The sequence below is a fragment of the Berghia stephanieae genome, chromosome 7 (genome assembly GCF_034508935.2).
Source record: "Berghia stephanieae isolate SIO BIC M18660-M18661 chromosome 7, UCSD_Bste_1.3, whole genome shotgun sequence".
NCBI lineage: Eukaryota > Metazoa > Mollusca > Gastropoda > Nudibranchia > Aeolidiidae > Berghia > Berghia stephanieae.
The window spans coordinates 40,568,246-40,585,745 of NC_088366.1; the positions used below are offsets into that span (position 1 = coordinate 40,568,246).

At 36.8% G+C, this 17,500-nt stretch overlaps 1 protein-coding gene across 3 annotated transcripts in view; it reads left to right on the plus strand.

The window, feature by feature from the left end:
- Positions 1-17,500, plus strand: part of LOC144977230 (sodium- and chloride-dependent GABA transporter 2-like) — an 87,020-nt gene that overhangs the window by 61,292 nt on the left and 8,228 nt on the right. For all 3 annotated transcript variants that reach the window (XM_078922231.1, XM_078922232.1, XM_078922230.1), the window contains exons 6-11: positions 5,932-6,047; positions 6,635-6,757; positions 8,312-8,436; positions 10,527-10,639; positions 11,331-11,462; positions 16,384-16,483. In XM_078922231.1, the coding sequence (XP_078778357.1) occupies positions 5,932-6,047; positions 6,635-6,757; positions 8,312-8,436; positions 10,527-10,639; positions 11,331-11,462; positions 16,384-16,483 (709 nt within the window). The remainder of the gene's footprint in view (positions 1-5,931; positions 6,048-6,634; positions 6,758-8,311; positions 8,437-10,526; positions 10,640-11,330; positions 11,463-16,383; positions 16,484-17,500) is intronic.

Consider the following 17,500-nt stretch of genomic DNA (forward strand, 5'->3'; position numbering starts at 1 on the left):
ATCGTGTCTTTTGTACACATACTTATACATGTATTTCACCGCTTTTATGCTGTTGCACACCTCAAGATTGATATGTGCCATATATCTGCTGAGGAGATACGGGTTATATGGGGCAACCCATCTATTGTCAAGGGCAATTACTCTTTTGAAGATTGATTTTCCATCATTACGTCTCTGATACAGGGGATAAGTGGAGTCATTTGTATGTGTCGTCTCAAAATGATTTTGGAAATTTCTTGGAACACTTGCCATCTTTCATGCATGGACTTTTGGGATTGGCCAGGCCACGGGGACCATGCATCATGTGTTTTGAAACTAAATTCTGTAATGTTTTGTTTTGTGGAATTTCTGCACACACCAACCTATCAATATCTTGAGTAGTTATGGGTTTGGCACTGCGATCAAGGATAATCAGGATGTGAGAATGTGGCAGGCCTCTCTTTTGAAATTCAATGACCTTCGCATATGCTAAGACTTTGCCAAAAAGTTCTTTTTTAATTATCTCTTCCATCAATGCCCCTAATTTCATTTTAAAGATCCTTGCGACTAAATCTGGTCGGTCTGCAGCTGTTTGTTGTGAATGCAGTTCATTTGTTATCTCTGGCCAACATGGATTACAGGTCACAGTAAGGAATAAGTCTGGTTTACCATATCTGCGAACAATTGACATTGCATCTTGGTATAATTGGAGCATGTTTCTTGGACCCCCTGTGAATGAAGATGGCAAAACAATTTTGGTCCCTACTGTAGCTCCATGTGCGTCATCTCGATACACTGCATCCACCAGTCCTTGATACAATTCTGCTCGTAATGACTGTTGATTAAATCGAATGTATTGCAGGCGTTGCTCTTCAACTTTAGCAGACTGATCAACACAATATTGTTGCAGGAGACGACCTCCGTGCAAGATTACATTAAAACTATCTTTCTCCATAAGTCGATAAGCATAAAATAATGATGGACTGACCTGACCGGTTCGCTTTCTGTTGAATTTAATGTTGGGCACCCAACCTTCTTCTCCTTTTGGAAAGAAGAGCACATAATGCAACGGATCAAAGTGAGGATGTGTTTCACTGATACGCATAATTGATTGTTAGTTTCGATGGTCATCTGATTTGCGGTATAATACAATACCCCTCCGGTTACTACAGTTGATAGGGTTATTTGGGAGTAAAACAACAACTTCTGAAGCAGTCGGTAAATTATATCTACGGGGATCTTTTGATGAATCTGCTCGCAGCACCATTCTAATATCCTTCCCTTGATCTCCAGCATCTTCAATAGTTGCAGCGGCATGCTTATATAATTCAACAAAGGGACTAACAGTAGCCATGATGGTAGATATAGTTGTCAAAATGTCAGTATTAAGACTTCTATTCCAAAAAAGTATATTTTGAATTTTGTGTTCAGTGTCATAAATTATGTAAAGTTGGGAAAATTTTGGTCTATCATTATCACTGTTGGGTTGAATATGACCTATTCTATGGTAGACGATACCTCTAACTCGGAAACAGTATATCCCAGGAGGAAAGAAATTTTCGTGTACACCCAAGGAGGCGAATGCAAACATAGAATTGTAAGCACGGATGTGTTCTCGAAAATGCTTAGAATTTGTGTCGTTACCCGTGTAAAGACTCTTTTTTATTATCCGGAAGGGGTTGTAAAGGTGCCAGTGATACTTCCCCGTTGGCACATATTAGCGAGGTTGATTCACCGTGCCATAGTTTTGCTGGACAAAAACGACAAACTTTGTTCATGCGAGCTGTGTTGTGTGGTGAGATGAGATCTATTGTAGTTGTATCCTGTTCTTGATCTGCAGCTGATGTAATTTCCACTGTTTGAGCTACATTTTGTTGAGGAGCAGTTTCTGTATTATTAGCATTAGTAGTAGAAGTGGCGGAAGTAGTAGTCGTATTAGTATTAGTAGATCTAGTTCTGGTTCGAGTTTGAAGTGGAGATAAGACATGAGTTTCTTCCTCTTGACCTGGAATGTGAACTACTCTACGTCAATACTGTGTGGTTCTTCAGCTTGGCGTACACATCGGCCTGAATCATTTTCTTGATTAGCTTGATTACGATTAGATGCATATTTTAATCGACGTGCTTGTCGTCGCTGCCATGCTTTATTCGGCATGATTTTGGTTTATCAGTCAGTAGATATCTATATCAATTCGTCCCAAGTCTTTACCACGCTTTACCTGGGAGGCCTTCCGAAAGCCCCTACAAAGGGAAACAACTTTAATAATATATTCCCTCAACTATCCCCAAGAAAAAATTAAACCTAGTACCTTTGATTAACCCTAATAGGAAAAACAAACACCCTAGCACTTTAATAAGACTTATGACTAACCCTAATATAGGAAAAAAAATCATCCGATCTCGAGCTAACCCTAATAGAAAAAATGATGACAAATTGAATAAATAAACGCCTGACAAAAGATCAAAGGTGAAAATACAAATTTAAAGAATACTGGGGATGTAGGAGCTTTCGGAATGTCTCCCCTTTACTTAACTTATGGAAAAACAAACACCCTAGCACCTTTAATAAGACTTATGACTAACCTCTCGAGCTAACCCTAATAGAAAAAAAACAACTCTCGGACTGCTTTGCACTACCTTTCAATACTTAACAAATCAAAATGGCGGCCGAAAATCAAAACAGTGGTCAAATTAGGAAATTTTAAACTTTCACAAATCTATCAAGGTTTGTTCTAGAGTTTTAAAAATAGTTCTATATAATGACAAATTGAATAAATAAACGCCTGACAAAATATCAACGGTGAAAATACAAATTTAAAGAATACTCGGGATGTAGGAGCTTTTGGAATGTCTCCCCTTTACTTAACTTATGGAAAAACAAACATCCTAGCATCTTTACTAAGACTTATGACTAACCCTTATAGAAAAAAAATATCCTCCGATCTCGAGCTAACCCTAATAGAAAAAATGATGACAAATTGAATAAATAAACGCCTGACAAAAGATCAACGGTGAAAATACAAATTTAAAGAATACTGGGGATTTAGGCCCTTTCGGAATGTTTTCCCTTTACTTAACTTATGGAAAAACAAACACCCTAGCACCTTTACTAAGACTTATGACTAACCCTAATAGTAAAAAAAGAATCAAAATTGCGACTGAAATACCTTCATGTGATCAAGTGAATAATATCACTATGAATGCCACGATTTGCTGAAAAATACACCACACACAACACACAACACACACACAAACATACACGCAATTAGAACATACTACTACATAACAACACTGATCACCGCTAAATCAACAACACAACGGAAGTAATAATAATACTTGATGTCATAAATAGATGACGCAAATTGACAACTTTTTACAGTGCCAAAATTAGTTGATTTTGAGAGTCTAGTGTCGTCGGTACATATTTTATGATATCTGTTTGACTCAACAAACTTTAAAATTGACTTTAAATTATAAAAGGAAATCAAGTTATCTGTTTATCTTTATGTAAAAAATACAATTCTAATTTTCAAATTTTTCAGTAGAATTGTGCGCCGTATCATTTTTTTATTGACTCAAATAAGCACAATGTTCTCCACAATGCTTTTTAAAGAAAGGATATTATTATTATTATTATTATTATTATTATTATTATTATTATTATTATTATTATTATTATTATTATTATTATTATTATTATATTATTATTATTATTATTATTATTATTATTATTATTATTATTATTATTATTATTATTATTATTATTATTATTATATTATTATTATTATATTATTATTATTATTATTATTATTATTATTTTATTATTATTATTATTATTATTATTATTATTATTATTATTATTATTATTATTATTATTATTATTATTATTATTTATTATTATTATTATTATTATTATAAGTTCTAATCAGTTATCTATTTAGAACTATACAATATGTAAACACTTTCAACCTTTCATTTTTTCAACCCTAATTTACCAAATTCAATGTTTATTGGACCTAATTCTCCCTACTAAAATAGAGAACGTAATTTCGGTCTAAGGAATCCAACTGCAACAAAGAGAATTAAATTTTAGGCGTGCAATTTTATTGGTCAATTGTGAATATGAGTAATACGCACTGTCTATTAATGGACACAAATATTTAATAGCGAATTCAAATGCGGCATTGTGAAAGCAATTTCGGCACATTAAAAAAAATCATTTGTCGATTGGGTCTATTTTTGTTTTCCACCACTAATTAAGAAGGAGCCATGGCAAATTAATGTTCCAAGATATCATTACATGTCATAAGAAGGCTTTTTGAAGCAAATGAAAGAGTTGAAGATAATATAACTCTTGACAAAGCATTTGAGATAAAGCGATCTACTGCCCATCACATTGTTAAGCGAGGAGTTGACAACAATGCATGATAGCAAAGGTTTTTTGGTGGAAAACGGGGGTGAAAATGTTAGCGCCATCATATAAAATCAGTTAAAGATGTCGTAATCGACCATCCATTTATCAACAGGACCTGATGTCAGTAGTAGTGCAGTAACCAACGTGGTTAATCAAATGCTGCTGACCCTAAATAAACTTGAAGACGTAACGAAACATTGGAATACAGAAAACACCCATTACTTCGATATCAATTTGCGACATGGGTAATGCAGGTTGCAGTAAACGATTTTATTTATGTTGATGAAACGGGAATAATTTTTTGGACAAAAGACCCCCGGATCGTTTTCAGAGAGGTTCTCGAAATTTCCGTCTTGTCAATGGTCGACTAGGGAAAAACATCACGTTGATATTTACAGTAAGTAGTAGGTGTGGACGTATGTACTATGAATTACTGAAAGGTGGCATGACCCATGAACGATTCAACACGTATTGATCATTCCATTAAGTTTGGTTTAATGCTGAAGTGGTGCAGTATAATCCGTCTATACACATAATTTTTTTTCTTCTGTACTTCCCCCCCCCCCCCCCCCTTTTAATTTCTCCTCTCTCTCTCTCTCTCTCTCTCTCTCTCTCTCTCTCTCTCCCTCTCTCTCTCCCTCTCTCTCTCTCTCTCTCTCTCTCTCTCTCTCTCTCTCTCTCTCTCTCTCTCTCCGCCCCTCCCCCCCCCTCCCCAAACCATTTGTTGAGCATTAATTTTACCCACTGCTGTTTTATATTGATCATTTTGCCCATTTAATTTCGGCATTATTCTCACAATCGCGATGTAAATCAATCGCCTCATTCCAGTCTTTTACTGTGAGAAGATGGCTGATCCGTAACCTACGAGGTATTTTAAATGGATGTTACTGTTACTGTTAGTAAGACACTTTACAAGCATGTGTGGCATTAGATAACAAACGTTTAGTCACTGGAGAAGGGCAGTGAAGGTTTAATAATCTTTTCATTTCCTTTTTTGTTCGATAAGAAACTTGATAGCAATACTATTAATTACTTCTTGCCGATTTTGAACTTGCAATGCCGTATTTGCTTTCCTTATTGCAATCAAAGGAGTTCCCGTTCTAAAATTAGACTACGAGTTTACGTCACTTACAAATGATGAATGAAGTTTGTGCCGTCTAATATTTACATATTGCACATTTGAATTCCTTATGCTGCATTTTCTCTCTCTATGACCAATTTTGATTCGCAATTTGAAGAGCAATAAAGCACATTTATCTCTAAACACTATATAACTGTCAGCGGTTCATCTCCAAAATATGCAAAGTATTGACTGACCTTTTGTTGAATGTACCTTTCAAATTTACAATAATGTTTGTTATGTGTTTGGTCTTCCCAATGAAATGTTTAGAAAACAAATCTAGATGATAGTATCAAACGCTCAACTGTTCATCAGATCTCTTCATGAATAGTTAAAATGTCTATTGTTACAGCAATGCTTTCAAAGTATTTCATTTGAAATCAAATAACATCATACTATCACCTTCTTCTTCATACAGGTTGTTTACATCACCGCCACCCTTCCCTACCTTCTCCTCACAGTCATGCTGATTCTCGGCTGTACTCTGCCTGGCGCTGGGGACGGAGTTCTTTTCTACATCAGGCCTGATTTCAGGTAATGGCCTTCATCATATCGAAATCAGGTCACATTAAATAGCGGGCTTCTACGGATTCTGCCTGTTCAATTTCCTCAACCACCGTTTATGTGTACTCGTACATGCACCTCTACAATATCCTCCATTGAATAAAGTGCGGCTATGTGGTCGTGGTATGACACTCGCCTTGGGATCGGACGGTCCTGGGTTCGACTCCCGCTTTGGGTGACGCATAGTTAAGTTCTTGGAAACGGCTCTTTACTCACATTCTCTCACAGTTCTCATGTGTAAAATGAGTACAATGCCATTAACAGCGATGCTACTGTCCGAAAAATTGTAATATTGCCTGACAGGCAGTGTTGCTGTTGGCTAGGGACTCCCTGTAAAACGCTTGAGCACGTTAAGTGGATATTGCGCAATACAAAAGCTATTTTTTTTTCAAAGCCAGCATTGTAACGCAGAACGAGTTCTTAACTATCTTGGTTGTAATTTATAACGAGTTCTAACAACATCGCCATCTTGGTTGTAATTTATAAAGAGTTCCTAACTACACTGCCATCTTGGTTGTAATTAAAAATCCTTGGTCTAATTTCTTCTTTCGAAATAGCAAACTCTTGATTCTTCAGACATGGGTTGAAGCAGCCATCCAAGTATTTTATTCTTTAGGACCCGCCTGGGGAGGTCTCATCACCATGGCCAGTTATAACAAATTCAACAATAACTGCATGAGGTAAGCTTACAGTTATGACACTGTACTATATAGTCTTCGAGAACTTTATTTTATATTCGACACATCTTGCCATTTGAGTCAGATATTCTTTTACTTAAAATTATGGGCGATTAACCTGACATCCAATTGCCAAAACGTCTCAAACCTGATACTTCAAAGGTTTGTGACGTCATGAAGAGTTAAGTCTTAATCAATCGATGTTTTAAGTAAGAGCTTTTTGTGACCAAAATGTCGTTTGTCAATGTACACGTTAGAGCCCTAAAACTGATTTCCGCGTTCTTTTTATTCTATTTAGAAATTATTTACTTGTTTAAAAGTTACAAGATCCGATTATAAATTGCAATATATTTGCCAGATAGATTTCTCAAAAATAGCCAAAATCGCAACAAAATTATAACTTTTATCTCAAGAGTATTGGTTAAGTTAAACACACATTATCTTGGTTTTTATTCGAAGTTAAAAAGATATATTGGATTGACTGACTGATGATTATTTTGTGGGCATTTTATGCTTCAATTTCATGGTAACCCATCCATAAACTTTCACAAAAAATTGTAAAATATGACGAGAAATTCTCTCGTCTAGGTCGGTAAGTATGGCGAATTGACGTAGTGACATTTGGAAATTAAAAAAAACCCCAAAAACTTTTAACAGTCTGTTCCAAGGTTCTACGCCGTTGTGAACCTGTGTGCAGGTCTGATAGCCGAACGCTATTATGGGTTTGATTTAGCATTGTTGTAATGGACAATATCTTGGGTTTGTTTGAGAGTACTCGTATTTCCATTACAACGATGAGCCCACAACAAGTTGGGTTATCAGATTTGCAAACAAATACACGTCGCCCTGCGCACATTTAGAGATTAACAAAAAGGACAATTTAATACTAGCGATGAATCTTAATTGCAAGCTGCCGTTTTGACCTTGTTCATTAACAAGCGTTATGAGTTTGCTATCGGATTAAGAAACGAACACACAAACACACCGCGGCTCAAAATTGGATCATTCTGATAATACGGATTGAGCAAATTCAAATATATCTCTGGATGGCCTATTATAGCAGATTTATACAATATCCATTTTATAGCTACGAGTTTCGGATTTAAGGCATAAGTTTTAAACGCCTAGTCTTGCCTCTGTGAACATACTTGAAGGTCTTATAATTGAATACAATAAATGAAATGTTAAAGGCTCAAGAATTCCAATTCTCTACCATTCCAAAAACCTCAGTTTTAATGTAGATATGCTTATTTCTATTTATTCTTTTCATTCTTCAAATTATTTGATCCCTTAACATCGAGGATCCTTAATATTATTTCGCATTAATAATTTTCTAGAAAACTTGATGCTCTCATAGCTTGTATCTAATTTGTTGTAGTGGAATACACTTTGCGCTATTTTGAGACCTATTTCATAACATCTTGGTTTCCACAACCACAAAACCATATGAATTTGAGTTATCAAACACGTATATTATTTGTAAAGTCTTTGATCGACAATTTTTTTTTTGCAAGCGCGTTGAATATAAATGAAATCTTGTAATTTATGACATTTCAGGGACTCCATCCTTCTGACCATCGCATGTGAAGGGACCAGTATTTATGGAGGATTTGCCATCTTTACCATTTTAGGACATATGGCGTATAACGCTGGGGTGCCTATCACCGATTTTGCCAAATCCGGTGAGTTTTTGAATAGTTGTCCACCCCTCACCCTTGCACCCTTTCCCTCCCTTCCTCCTTCCCCTTATTTCTCTCCCTCCCTATCTCTCATTTCTTCTCTCCTTCTGTCTGTCTGTCTGTCTGTCTGTCTGTCTGTCTGTCTCTCTCTCTCTCTCTCTCTCTCTCTCTCTCTCTCTCTCTCTCTCTTTCTCTTTACCTCTCTCTCGAACTCACCCAGTTTATTCTCCCTGCCTCTTCCTATCGCACTCTTTCTATCTTCGCGGCGGTGATTTCTTTATTCTTTCTTGTCTTCTGGGACTTTCCTACTCACTTCATTTCTTGTTATTATCAACATAAGTGCCTGCTCCCCGCACTTTTCTGAAGTAAAATTCACCCCAAATACTGGAGCATACACCATGTCTCAATCGTTTCTATGTTACATGTTTGTGTTGAGAATATTGGCTATAAAGCTTTATGCTGGCCAACTAACTTCGCGGCATTTGTGTGTGTTGAACCCGTGACCTCACGAAGTCGGGGGAAAGTGGTTCAAGATAGACAAGAGTTTGAAACGACTTTTTTGGAGGTTGTGGATATCTCATATGGTTGAGTCACGATCTCCCCGGCCAGTCGGATTGTCGTACCAGTAAGGTCGCAGGTTCGAGCCAACATCGCCGTCGCGAAGTTTTAATTCTCTGTTGTCTTCTGGCACTTTCCTACTCACTTCATTTCTTGTTATGATCAGCATAAGTTCCTGCTCCACTCGCTTTTCTGTTTGCTACAAGACATGGTTCACATGTGAAAAAAAATAGGACGCACATGGAAATAGATCCGATATTAGGTTGAATAAAATTCAGAAAAAGTGTGGAATTGGCACTTGTATTAAGAATGATTAGAAATGTATGGTATGAAGTGCCAGATGAAACCAGAGAATCAAAAGACATGGGATCAGTGCCAAACTCGGGATCCAGTTGACTCAGTGGCTAGCGCTCACTGATCTCTCTCTCTCTCTCTCTCTCTCTCTCTCTCTCTCTCTCTCTCAGCCAGTACGGCACTGACTCTGTGACTTTTTATTCTGTTTTCTTCTGGCACTTCTCCATCTCTATATTTCTCTTTATATTTTTCTGAATACCATTCAACAAATATTGGAGCTATTCCATGTGTGTCCTATTTTTTGTTTTACATGCTTTGTTTCAAACAGAGGAAGGCGTTTTCGTTAAATTTCTCGCTCATTGAAAAGTTCGCGGGGTTTGTTAGCGATCCCTAAGAAGAAGTTGGGAGAAGAGAGTTCGCACGATAGTTACTGAGTTTGATAGACATAATTTTAGTGTGGCCGGAGGGCTCAGTGACTAGAGCGACCGCTCGCTAAACTCTCTCTCTCTCTCTCTCTCTCTCTCTCAGCCAGGCGGAGGGTGTCGTGAGGGTTTGATCCCGGGTTTGGCACTGACCTCGTAACTCTTTATTCTCTGTTTTCTTCTGGCACTTCTCCACACCCACTATTTCTCATCATTATTAACACAAAGACTAGTGGTTTTCGGTCACCAACTCAATCACATCACCGACCACGCCCAACATTGCTGAACATTTGTTGCAAGTTTAACATCGGTTAGCTGAGCATTAATTTTTTAGTAATCTGATATAGCCGGTCCATCTCCAATTTTGTCGCTTCGTGAAACTTGCATCATTGATGAATATTCCTTTTTGTGTATGTAGATGTGTGGTTTCGTTGTATACACTCGGCCTCTGCTTTGTATGTCTCCGGTTTGAGTCCCGCGTAACGTTGTCCTTACAAAACATGATTTTACTCACATTTTCTACTTATACTCAGGTGTAAAATAAATACCGGGCAGATGACTGCGTTGTCTCGGTCGAAAAACAAAAATGTGATAACGCCTTATAGGCGTCATGTCTACAGGTATAATTTTGCAATTGGCTTGCAACTCCTTGTAAATCGCATGGATCACATTAAGTGGATATCACACTCTAAAAAGATAATTTATCAGTCTTCTTCCAATCTCACTCTCCAATATAAAAACACCACCAGGACCATCTCCCAATATTATTATGATTTTAGATGATAATAAAGTATCGTTTCCATTTAAATTTCATTTCAGGTCCCGGGCTTGCCTTTATCGTGTATCCCCAGGCTGTATCCTACCTACCCATCCCTCAACTGTGGGGATTCTTGTTCTTTCTTATGTTGTTTACACTAGGACTTGACTCACAGGTACGAGTAAAATAAATGATTCATTCCTTAACGATGTATATAGATTGCGCGCGGATTATTTGTTTTCTTATTGTGAGTTCGTTTAAGTGAGATAAAAAAGATCATACTCTTACCTAACTAATAGGAGACGGCAAAGTGGAATCGCTATAAGATGATACTCTGCCTCCTTGTCGATAATTCACCAGTTGACTGCCGTAATCTGGAAGGTCACGTATTAAAAAAAATAGCCAGAAAACTCGTCCTTCAAATATCGATAGATTTGACTGACCCGCATCTTGTCAAAAACTCTCAGACCTGGGGACCTCACTGATATTTGGAGGACAACTATTCTGGCCAAATTGTTAAATACGTGTTTTTACAGCGTACGGCAAATAAACTAGTTAATATTTGTGTGACAATATTACCTCTATTTTATATTTTTTCTCCTAATCGAAAAAGCGATGATGACAGTGATTAGTGGTCAGACGGTTTAACAAAACTGAGTATCCTACCTTTCAGGACTCAGGTGTAAATGTGTACCTGGCAGTGACTTATATTGTAAGAAAATAATCCAAATAGCCAACGTATAGTATATAAGATAAAACGCTGCCTGTTGGAGGAACAGATATATAATTGTGAAGCGAATGTGTAATAGTGGAAATGCCCTATGTAAATGTTCATAACTCTTCATATTCATTTTCCTCTCCATAAGTTCACCAATGTAGAAACGATCTTGACAACCCTGGCTGATGTGTGGCCCAAGTTTGTATGCAGATGGAGGAAAACCATTTCCGTACTAGTAATGGTTACATTTACATTGGCTGGACTATTTTTTGCTTCAAGAGTAAGTCTCTTCAATAGGAACTTAATAATAACACCATATTTATTAGCATTCTTTGCCGAGCCCTCAGAACCTTTTACAACGTACATCGTCAAAATTCATGAAAATAGTGGTTACATAATTAAAATTCAACAGCTGACATAAAGATATTTTCCTAATAGTAAAGTTTTTCGATTTTTCTTGGAGCTATACACTGGTCTAAAGGCTCAGGGAAAGAATTCTAAATGGTCGGTCCGTATTTGTCAAATGATCTATCACCGACTACCTTGACATGAGATGCCTTTCGCATCTCTGTCAGGCTGCCACCACCTGGTCGTGCTTTAGGTATAACCAACGTTGTCGATCCGAAGCAATCGTCTGCAGTGCCTGAAGATCCTCATTGGTGTTGAGATTCAGCCGCTGAACTTCCAATGTCCTCATATCTTAGTTGAACCGTACGGGTAAGGTTTCTTCTTCTTCTTCTTCTTCTTCTTCTTCTTCTTCTTCTTTTTGTGGAAACCTCCAATATTATCGAGGGTCACTCCACAATTTAAACTGCACATACTACTAATAAAAATACATAGATTAAAAAGTCACGATGTGAACTCTAGCAACCGCGTGAAGGCATGTCGGAAACCGTTTTCAGCCATGTCAGCTGGGAGGCTATTCCACAGTCGGGCAGTGGAAGGGAAAAACGAATGTTGGGATGGTTACTTTTAGACAACAAGATATGAAGTGAGTAGAAAAGTGCCAGAAGACAATAGAGAATAAAAATTTTTTTTTCGCGGCGGTGGTGGGGTTTGAACCTGCGACCTTATTGGTACGACAACTCCGCCTGGCAGGTGAGAGCGTGGCTCTACCGTGTGAGCTATCCACGAACACAAAAATATTCGTTTCAAACCAAAGTCATTTCTAGATCCCTCTCTCACCCACTTCTTGAGATCGCCGATTCGTTCACCACCATCGCGAAGTAATTTTGACCAGCAGTTAAGCTTAATAGCCAATATTCTCATCACAGACATATAACATAGAAACGATTGAGACATTGAGTATGCTCCGGTGTATGGGGTGAATTTTTAATTCAGATGGTTACTTTTGCTGCGTGTCCCCTCGTTATTCTTGTCATGATATCTTTGATGTCGTTTGGAAGTTTAAGGTACGACTTTTTGTAGATCTTGGGGAACATTTTAATTTTAACTACGAGTATTTTTCTTCTCTTTTCCAGAGGTTCAAGGTCAATCCGTTGTGTTATTTCATATACACTTGAGATAGGATCGAATGTGTTTGTGATGCGTCTTGCTGTTTTTCTTTGGATGTTTCCTAAAGTGTCTATATTTTTCTTTGGCGCTGGCCTCCGGCGACTGCAGATGTGTTTTGGCTGTGCTCTGTCAAAAATTTCCTTTTTGGATGAATAAAGTACATTCTTCTTCTTCTTCTTCTTCTTCTTCTTCTTCTTCTTCTTCTTCTTCTTCTTCTTCTTCTTCTTCTTCTTCTTCTTCTTCTTATTATTATTATTATTATTATCATTACTATTATTATTATTATTATTATTATTATTATTATTTATTATTATTATTGTTATTATTATTATTAGACTATTTATTTTTAAAATTATTGTTTGGGTTCCAAATTGAGCTGTCATACTCCAAAACTGGTCTAACAATAGTTTTAAAAGCAAGAGTTTGAGTTGAAATTGGGCATCTTTATTAAATTGCGGGTGAGTTAAGCGCTTATATTTGCGTTTGATTTGCCTTTGAAGACAGATGTGGTAGTTCCATTTAAGGCTTTTAGCAAACTCAATGCCAAGGTATTTTGCTGTCTTTACATGTTCCATGTTTTGACCATGAAGTTGGTATTCAAATGTAATCGGTGCTTTTATATTTGGGAAGGTTAGAACATTGCACTTTGATACGTTGAATACCATTTGATTTATTGTTTCCATTCTTGAAGTTGAGCTAGATCGTCATTTAGTGTTTTGCAGTCGTCTGTTGATCGTATCTGATTATATAATGCTGTGTCGTCAGCAAAGAGACGCACTTTTGACCTTATACCTCGTAGAATATCTTTTATGTACCCTAAAAATAGGGAACGGGCTTAAGCAGAGTACATTTTTCGTAAAAGTCTAGGTAATCAATACAGCATGTTATCTCAGACACTTGTTCCATTGTTGAATTTGAAGGTGTCCTGTACATAGCGCCCACAGTGAGTAGGCTTTGTTCTGTTTTGATATTTACGAACACCGATTCTGATTTTGTTTGAATGTCAAGCCTTAATACTAAGATCCGTTGATGTTGCAACCAGTACTCCGCGTACCTATCTATCTCCTCTGTCTTTCTTGAACACGTTGAAATCTGTTTCTGGTGGAAATATTTCACTGTCTTTTATTTTCAGATTGTAGCCATGTCTCAGTAACTATGATTAGTCTGGTTTTATGTCTGATATCAATTTCCAAAATTCGGGTAGTTTTGGAGTTACACTTTGAAAGTTTATGGTCATAGTTCTAAACATGTTTCTGAGTTCACCATTTCGATCATTGTTAGTTTGCCTGTTTGCTACATTAAGAGAGTTATTATTTGAGTTGGTTCGGTTATTGCTTCTCTTTATTTCATTTGGCTTCATTTTGGTCCATCTTCCCCTCGTTGCTGTTATTGTCTTATTTTCAGATGTTTCGTTCTCATGATGTTTACTTAAGTCCTGCATACCATCAAAATGATCAGCTGTGGTCATTGTGTTTTGTTAATATGTTGATGTGTCGTTTTCTATTGGCATGTTGTTGTGAGTGTCGTTGACTGGTATGTTGATCAGAGACCTTGGACACCGTTGTGTGTTATGTACTTTGTGTGCTCGATTAGAATGAAGAGGTGGAGGTCAAATCTATTTGAATATTTATTTTTATTCGTTTCCGCACACCACCACGACCTGGCTATTGTTACCGTGATACCAAGACGTTTCTATATCATTCCAAATGTTGTCGTAATAGGGATAAAGATAGATATGGCACATCGTGACTAAAAATCTTAAGGTAAGTGTAAACAATAAATGTCTAATAGGGAATGAGATTAGCGGAAGAGTAGCGTCCCTTGATTGGAAGCGAGGACGAGAGATGCATGCGCACAACCAACATGACGTTCTCTCTCAAATAACTTTTCCACCGGTGACGTCACAGACTATGGGTGACGTCCAATCAAGGGACGCCACTCTTCCGCTAATCTCATTCCCTATAAAATAATCAAACACCACAAAAATGTTAATTTATCTAAACGTTCTTTTATAGAAATATGTATCACAATATAAAATAAAACTTTATTAAAACGATAAAAATATCCCAGACTTTTGTTTTAGAAATCAATAAAACTCATCAATTAGGGAGAGAAACAACAACACGTTTGCCGGTTAGGCGATGAATATGCTTTTTTTTGGTCTTCCCCTGAATCAGTTTCCACACTTTTTGAAATACGCGGTCATTGCAACATTTCCGAATCTCGTCTCAGAATATGTCCAAAAAGGCGCAATCTCTGTTCCAAAAATCAAGTGTTAAGTACTTTTCTCAATTGCTTGCTGTGGAATGCAGAGAGCCGATTTTGCCCCGTTGATCGTGGAGAGAAGTTTGCGTTATATTCATTTAGGAGATCTTTTGGTAAACAGGTTTTTGACGGATTTTTATCATATTAAAACATAGATCTTGTCAATACTGGCCTTTACTGGGAGCCAGTGGAACATAATAGGCTTTCGTTGGTATTGAAACCACTACTTTTACCGATGATAAGGTTTACCGATGAATTATGCAATCGATCAATTCTGCTAAATTATTCTAGAATAACATGAATGGGTCGGGGCAGATCTTTTTTATCATTGGCTGCTCAAAACAACTCGAATCAGCCTAATTGGATGTTTCTAATAGGGAACAAAAGCGTGATGTTAAAAAACTGGTTCCAGTCTCCTTGGAAATTTAAAATCACTCATTCGGAGGACTGGATACATTCATTGTGTAATTAATCTTCTGGTTTAAGAGCGATAGCATCTTCTTTTCTAGCCTAGATATATGTCAGTAAAGATAATCCGCTCTTTAACGCCTCATAATCATCAGAATCTGCCTATGCAGCATGCCACTAAAATAATTATGCCACTTAATGATTCATTAAATAAACTATTAATTGTTAGTTATCCGAAGGACTGGTTACATATACACTTTCAAGGAATTTGGAACCGGAAGAGTAGAGGGTGTGACGTCACGATTTCTCTATTAATATTTAGCCATTTTTACCTTTATTTATTATAATCAGTGCCTTGAAGACGAGTTGCTTTATAGGTAATTTTGATTGAAACTTATTTTCATCGTTAAAGAGCATAACAGTCCTTTTTCTTATAGTTATCGATGACTAAACCATTGGTACAACTCTAGAGATGAGTCACGCAATTAGGAATTCAGCTGTCTACGTGCATTTATTCTGATATCTCACGGCAACTAACGCTATCCCTCAGCCCACCGCCTCATCCCGGTTGCCATATTAATATTAGCTTTTTATAATATGAAAGAAAAAGTTATCGACATTTTTATAATACTCGAGCAATCCTCCCTGTAATTCCTAAAAGTGTTAAAATGTTGGCCCCTGCGTGATACCACAACCAAAATATTTAAACTTTAAAAATAGAAAAGACGTTTGCTACACAACTGGAATAAATATAGATACCAGTCAGTATTATTATCATCTATTTACTTCACTCGAATTGGATGTGTCTGAGTACATTAACCTAAACTGTAACCGATATTGTAAGATAAGAGTACCTTACATGCAATTTGTAAAATGTTTGATAAAATTAGTTTCCATGCTGCATGCAGGGTAATAAATAAAACATTTTAAATCGCATTGTGCATGGCAAAATTCATGAGCATGCTTTGTACTATTTTTGTTGAAGAGCATTGTCTGATTATTGTATTTTTCAGGGAGGTATATACTTTTTCACCTTGATGGATTGGTACATTGCTGCCTTCACACTTTTACCACAGGCAACGTTAGAATGTGTTATCGTTGCCTGGATCTATGGTACGTAATAAATCAATGACATAAACCTATTTTTAATGCCATATTATGGCATTTTGTTTACATTTAGATCAAAAACGTTTATTTCAAATAGCAATTGTTTAACCTGCCGGACTCTGGAAAAACACGTATTTAGAAATTTTGCCAGAAAACTCGTCCTTCAAATATCGATCGATTTAAACGACCATCACGGCAATCACTCTCAAAACTGGGACTTCGCGAAGTCAAACTTATCCGTTTTGGCAATTTCTTTTAGAAGTTTACTATTTAAATGATTGATTTCAAAATCCTGGTGTCATAACAATGCATAAACTGCAGATTATAACACTGATTATACGTTTAAAGCTGGCTTTGGTTATCTTGGGCCTCTAACTGATCATCATAATCTCTCTCTCTCTCTCTCTCTCTCTCTCTCTCTCTCTCTCTCTCTCTCTCTCCTTCCAACAGTCGTTTGTTTAACTGATACTGATGCCACATTGGCTTATTAAAACAGTTCAAACAGCATCCTAATGTCTCCAAATTAAACCATGATTTTGACCAAGGGAATCATTCAGGGGACGGGAGGAGGGGGCGTGTCCCAAGCTCGATGCCTTGCCCAGGGATTAAGGTCACAGCGATCATCAGGTGTCGTCATAAAGGTCATCGTAGGTAACAATTAGATATGGCATATTAAATACGTTAAATAATTTTAAATATGTAAGATTTATACATTCTATTAAGATTTCAGTAACACAAGATTGAACACATTTTGTTCACAAATTTCATATTCTCTTTCTGACATGCCATGCTGTCACTGTTGTTTGTTAACGGACAAACAATGAATCGAGAAAATGAATACAGACACAGAGAGGATGCAATTTAACTACAGTTTTCACAAATCAGTCAAATGCTCACCATTAACAAATCGATGTTACCATTAAACATACCCTTTTGTAATGTTTACAATATTAAATTGATTGTAAAATAAAATGTGCTGAGAACTGATCACGTGTCATCTTGGCTAAAATAACAACATATATA